General features: G+C 35.0%; 1 protein-coding gene across 1 annotated transcript; it reads left to right on the forward strand.

The window, feature by feature from the left end:
- Window positions 1–2,858: 2,858 nt before the first annotated feature.
- Window positions 2,859–5,464, forward strand: LOC131064640 (uncharacterized). The gene is made up of 2 exons (XM_057998847.2): window positions 2,859–3,542; window positions 4,718–5,464. The coding sequence occupies exons 1-2, from the start codon at window positions 3,204–3,206 to the stop codon at window positions 5,153–5,155; spliced, it is 777 nt and encodes a 258-aa protein (XP_057854830.2). The 5' UTR covers window positions 2,859–3,203; the 3' UTR covers window positions 5,156–5,464.
- Window positions 5,465–6,379: the final 915 nt, after the last annotated feature.

Here is a 6,379-nt window from a genome sequence, read left to right on the forward strand (position 1 = left end):
ATCTCTCCCTCTATTTATTTTTCTCTTCCATCTCCATCTATTCCTCTCTCCTCTCCTCTTTCTCAATCCCTATGTCCATCTCTAACTATATCTCCATCTTCTTCTCTATACCTATCTCTTTACTCATCTCTCTCGCTTTGCCCCCTCTATCTCTCCCTCTTTCTAGATTTGTCTCTAGCTCTCTCTCCCTCTCACCCTATTGTAAACATAACATGAGACTATTGGTAATGAAACTAGATTATCTTCTAGATTCAAATGTTTCATTTCAGTTATGATTGGACCTCTAAGTGGATGCATAATCTCCAATGAGACCTTTGTTGCACAAACAAAATCATGGCCTACCAATTGACCTCATGTCTACATAATTTTATGCAAAAAATAGACCAAAAATTTCCCTAATTGACCTTCCACACCTCTTCCGCATACCCATTGAACACCAAGGTGCAATTGCTAGTTACATTTATGAGAAAAGCCAGCTATCACCTCATTATTATAAAGTAAATTTTTTAAAATATAAATATTGAATAAAAAACACTTAAGTATCTGGAAAAACTAAATTAGTGTACGATATACTACTGAAGTTCTATACAATTTTGTGGTAGCCATTAAAATACATACATTTCTTCCACAAATATCATACAACTCAGGTTTCCCTGATTCTTCGTTATATCATTAATTTTTCCCTATTCTTGTTTTAGATAGTCTGTACAATGTTAACCAGTTGTTCATGTAACAGCTTACAGTTTGAATAATTAAAATTAGCAATCCTTAAATAGCATAATAAATAGATACATATAACGAATGCAATTCTGGGGAATGTTGATGATATTTGTTAAGATATTCATATTCAATAATAATAATGATTCGGGAAGGGTGCCGTGCCTTACCATGTGATTATATTTATTTCACCATCTTAACAGTAAATAAAGTTAATGCCAAATTAATTAAAGTCTGTCATATGTAACAGATTGCCATTACCATATCACCTGCCCAGAAAATGCAAAGCAAGCTACTTAAATTTACCTTGAATGATTTCAGTAAGTTGCAGAGATATTTGCTTAGGACTGTAAAAAGCTAGCTGGCCAAATAAAATTTGTAGCAAAACAGGCTGAAATGAATTAAATTCTATTACCACATATTCACTACACTTAAATTGCTGTAAGAAGGAAAAAATGATAAGAATAAGAATTAGTACACTGACTGACAGACTAGGTCCAGGATATTATGATCTAAAATTTAAAATCTCATATATTTAGGTATCACCCAAGAAGACTTAAATTACAGCTCATAATCTATTAGTCCTTGCAACTTAGCTAGCTATCAAATTATCTCAAATTGATGTGAACTGTCTGAACATGATAACAATTCTCAACATTCTACTAGGTGTGTCAGATCATTAGTGGTGAATTAAATAGGATTAAAGCTTTAAATTTTTGCTCTTATGGGTTAGAGTAGTTGGTCTTAAATTTCGGGTTTGCTCCTTGAGATCTTGGGTTCGACTCTCTCTCCCAGAATTACTGATAGCACCATGGCTCTAGGGATCCAACTCGCCCCTTACCTGAACCAGGGTAAGGTCGGGGCAACCAGGGTAAGGTAGGAGCAATGGCCACAAGGATTTCTATTCTATTTATATATCAGAAAATTGATTAAAAACATATGGCTCCAGAAATATATTTCTTCATGTATTTTAAAAGATAGACATATGCATGCTAGTTTAATTAAGATTGAGGGTATTAGCATGGTGTATATTTATAGCTTATCTACCTTCTCCCTGTTCAATGCTCTCATATTCATGATAAATTGGGCATTAAATGAAAATATTGCACTGTTGAATGGTAATTTCAGCCTGGTTTGATATAAATATGTTGTGGGTATTAAAGAGTGTCATAGGTATTCACGTAAAATTACTGGATGTTGCATCTTTTTGGGGATGAAAAATGAATCACTTGGGCATGAACGTTCAAAATACCAATGCAGTATTAAATTTGAGTTGGTCAGACTCTGCAATCGTATTGAAAACTACAACGGAAGGTTCTTAAAAACATCTCAATTAATTTGATTTCGTTTTTACTCCTATTTGGTGCGGTCATATGGGGATAGTTGTAGGTGATTGATCACAATTTATTAAGTCATTGATTGATGATTGATTGACCTGAATAGCAATTGAATCGAATTCATTGAGGATGCAGATAGATAGGTTTTCAATTGATTGGGTGTGGCAGAGGCAGAGAGAGAGAGAGAGAGAGAGTGCATGGGGTATGTACATCATATACATAATAGCTAATACGTAATTGGGCTGTGGTATTGAACCGAAATAGGGATGGCCATGAATGAATGCAGTGAAGCAGATTCATTTAATATGAATTTAATTTGACAGATAAATACCCATTTTCCAGAATTAAAGTTTTGAGTGATAAATTAAATACCCTTTTCCTATTCCCATCTACCAAGTAACAGAAAAATCCTAACAGAAGAATGAAGTGTAGAAAATCCTAAAGGCAGATGTTAATGCGTGACACGAATAGCAGTGTGCATTGAAGAGCAGATTGAATAGCCGGGCAATGAGAAATAAGGGGGATTTGAAGAATTTATGAAGAATTAGCCCATGCATTGAATATCCCTTCTTTATGAAAGGTCAGCACGTTGCGTTCGGTGCCAAAGATTTGTTGAAATGCAGTGAATGCCCTTAGTAGGGTTTGTGTTGTTTTCCTGCCACGTCGTACCTTGCACTTTAAGGCTTCCAACAATCCCTTCATGACCGAAGCAAAACCCATGCAATTAATGGCCTCCGCCTTACTCTCCAACTAATTCAAAATATATCCATAAATCTCCTAGTACCAAGTACTCCCTCTATAGTTATGTATTCAATACTTCTCCTCTCGGTTTTAGTTTCGGGCATTTAAAGAGGCCTTCAATGAAGTTTCAGAGGTGGCTGATATGGGTGATATAAATATATCTTCAGGTCATTGGGGGACTCGATAGAATGTTGAGCTGGTGTATGAGTGTTCGGAAGCAAGATTAGATTAGATTCTCTGTGTAAGATTAGATTCATAGTGTTCTAGGCCATGCTCAAAGTGTTTATAAGCGGATGAGAGTTTATTAATTCATGCAATTAAAGGCTGGGATTCAGTAGGATTCATGCTATTCAAGGCTGCAATTACTTATTTCTGCAGGGATTGATTGATAGTTAATGTTAATTTGTGATGTCAATAATAAGTGGGTTATTGCAGCAGAAGCAGTCTAATAAGATAGGCTGGATGATGGATGCACAACTGTCTCTTGCTCCACCTTCCTCATTATCATCTTCTTCTTCTCCTTCATTAGCTGGCCTCTATTTAAAGAAGAGAAGAGGGTCAGGGTCTAGTACAGGGGAGCCGATGATCAAGGATTCTGAAGAAGATAGTAATTGTAAGAAGAGGAAAATGGGCTCTGAATGGGAGCGTGAAATGCAGAAATTGAATTGTGTTAATTCTAGTATTGGTGTGGAGCTCCAGATGAAATCTCCGCTTCCCATAGAGTGGGAGCAGTGTTTAGATCTTCAGGTGAGCATTTTTTTTTTATGTCTTTTGACTCCAAAAATTATGTATCTGGTTTCTCTAACTTGTATGCTGTCTGTACCTTTATCGCATGCCTATGCTTGCTCAAAATAACCTTGTAATCAGGTTATTTGTTTATCTGAGCTGTGTTATATTTATATTTTGCTTTTGTTAGACTCTGAGAGTTCCAGATATTATTTTGTTATCTGGTGTCTTGTCACTTCGGAAGTTTTTTATATGTTCAGATATTTTCTATTCTTTACAGTTCTTTGTTTGGCCATTTTACTCAGCACTTATATATTATATTATCGTAGAACTATAATATAAAGGGATTTTGACTTATGTTCTCTGGTTTTCTAAAATGTTGTATGCAAAATATTGGACTTGCAGGCCTTGGACAGTATTTGTTTGTGGCATTTAACACCCACCTAGTCCATTCTTAGTAAGCAGTGGTTATAGGATGGTTTTATCATAGAAGCTACACAGTAGAGATAGGAATTCTGTACTTTGTCATCTGTTGTATTCTACAGAGAAATATTCAAGAAATCTTCTAACTGATTACTGAAATCCAGGAATGTATGTGGGCAGAGGTTTTATTTACTTAAGTTCTATATTAATAGTGAATTGTTGTTTTATGATCTATTCATAACCTGCAATTCAAGTGGATTAAGACATAATGCCATATAAATGGAACTTTGTACCATCTATTGTATTCTTGCATGTGCACACTTCTAAAGCTTATTTCATGCACAGTTACTCATTCTAAATAGTAATGAGAAGATGATTTTTTTGTCAACTCACTGACCTTTTATTAGTTGATCCTTATTTTTACATATAAAATTCAGATTACTAATTTTGTTGATTAAGGAGAACAACGAAATAAAAATTTCTATATTGGCTCTGTAATCCTGTTTTTTAATTTCTTTCTTTGTGCAAAATGAGACACAATTTAGATGGTATAATAATATTACAATTTTTTGTTGTAGTCTCTTTAAATGTTTCATAGGTTTACCATTTAAGTACATTACCTCAGTCATCTTTTCTTGTTTCTGTTATATAGTCCGTACAGTCATTTTGTTCAGATTTGAACTGTTTAGTAAGTTTTCTAATTTGGTTTTGAATTTTAATGATGTTCGTAAACTCATACTTTAATAAGAACATTTTTCACTGGTTTTGAGCAGTCTGGAAGGATCTACTATGTTAACAGAAGCACCCAACTGAAGACCTGCCAAGATCCAAGAGTTGGCGGACATGGTAGTGTTAATCAATTGACCAAGGACTTGAGGTTGGATCTTGAGCTTAACCTTCCTCTTAAAACCCAAGAGAATGATGGGAAGAGCTTTGGGCTTCCATGCTCTGATACAAACAATGCTGCATATCTTGAGGAAGAAAACATCTTGAATGAGACAGCAGAGATGGTTGCCACAGTCTGTGCACAGTGTCATATGTTTATCATGTTCTCAAAGGTTTCTAGGCAATGTCCTAATTGCAAGTATGTGCACCCATCAATGCACCAGGAAGAGAAGGATGATAAGACTGATGCTCCTGCTAAACAGACACTCTCTCTCATTGACTGTGGTCTAGAGTCCAAGATTAAAACCAGAGAAGATGATAAGTAATGGATGATCATAACCAGTAGACGAAAAGAGTTTTTGGTGATATGGTGTATATGTAGTTTAGTAGTAACATGGCAAAATCTAATGCTATGATATCCATGTTTGATGCAAGTGAAACTTCTTTGCATTTTTGGACCTACTTTGCAAGCTTCAATGTGACAGTGTGGGCTTGTTTGCCTCTAGTACTTTCTTAATCATACCATGACTGCATAGGGTGAATTTTTGGCAGGGCATGTTTTGTGGTGGCTGCTACAACATAGAATACATGTGTAAAAATTATTATTTGATAAAGCATATTCCATTCTCCTCAAATATGTTCTTATATTTTGTAAAATTGCATTCATTCAAGCAACTGGTGTCCATATTTATGTTTCATGTGGATGTTCATTTCCTTTTGAGGAGAGTAGTAGCATAAATTTTTATCTTGTCGACTGTGAAAAAACTTTCTCAGAGTATATTGTTCACTTAAAGACAACAACTACTGTTCATCCTCCAAAACCATCAACCCCAAAAAATAGTAAAATCCATCAGTGCCAAAATCTGAGGTGTTCAATCTGCACCACGTTACTTCTGTCTTGGGTCTTTGTCTAGATTTAAATTTGTTATTAACTGGCTTAAAGTTTCTTACCAAAGAATTATCCATATTTGTCCTTGATAGGTCACGAGATTGATTGATACACGTTCAATAAAAAGCACGACACGTACCGTTGGAGAGAATTGATAATCATATATAATACTATCTTGATGGATGTGGCTACCCTTGTCAAATTGTCATTCATGACGAGTAATATTTACCTGAAAATGCTTGTGAGGGGGCTGTCACTTCAACATAAGGAGCTATCACTTAATCTAATAACCCATTAACTAATCAATTTAATCTAGGGACCTATTAATTAATCAACTTAATCTAATAATCTTTTAATTAATTAAGCTTGATACATGTCCATAATGTTATGGTAAACTTTTTAACGTGACTGATGACATTGGTGTAAGTTCTTGCCAATCGAGCCAGGCCTCTAAGCTCAATGCATGTTGCTTGTAATGCTACGGTAAACTTTTTGACGTGACTAGCTTGCTAATTGAGCTAGGCCCAACCCAAAACAAATTATAATTAAAATCCTTGCATGTTAATTATATTGCCAAAGCAATAATAGTTGCTTGAACTAATGGCTCGAAATGTTACCAAATATGGAAAAGGTAAAGCACCCTTTTAATTGGAAAGTCAAC

The sequence above is a fragment of the Cryptomeria japonica genome, chromosome 9 (genome assembly GCF_030272615.1).
Source record: "Cryptomeria japonica chromosome 9, Sugi_1.0, whole genome shotgun sequence".
NCBI lineage: Eukaryota > Viridiplantae > Streptophyta > Pinopsida > Cupressales > Cupressaceae > Cryptomeria > Cryptomeria japonica.

What these genes read in the sequence shown, in the direction of transcription:
- LOC131064640 (XM_057998847.2), top strand. Translation starts at nt 3,204, where the DNA reads ATGTCAATAATAAGTGGGTTATTGCAGCAGAAGCAGTCTAATAAGATA. An exon ending in AGCAGTGTTTAGATCTTCAG is followed by an intron (nt 3,543 to 4,717) that starts GTGAGCATTTTT and finishes GGTTTTGAGCAG; the next exon opens with TCTGGAAGGATCTACTATGT.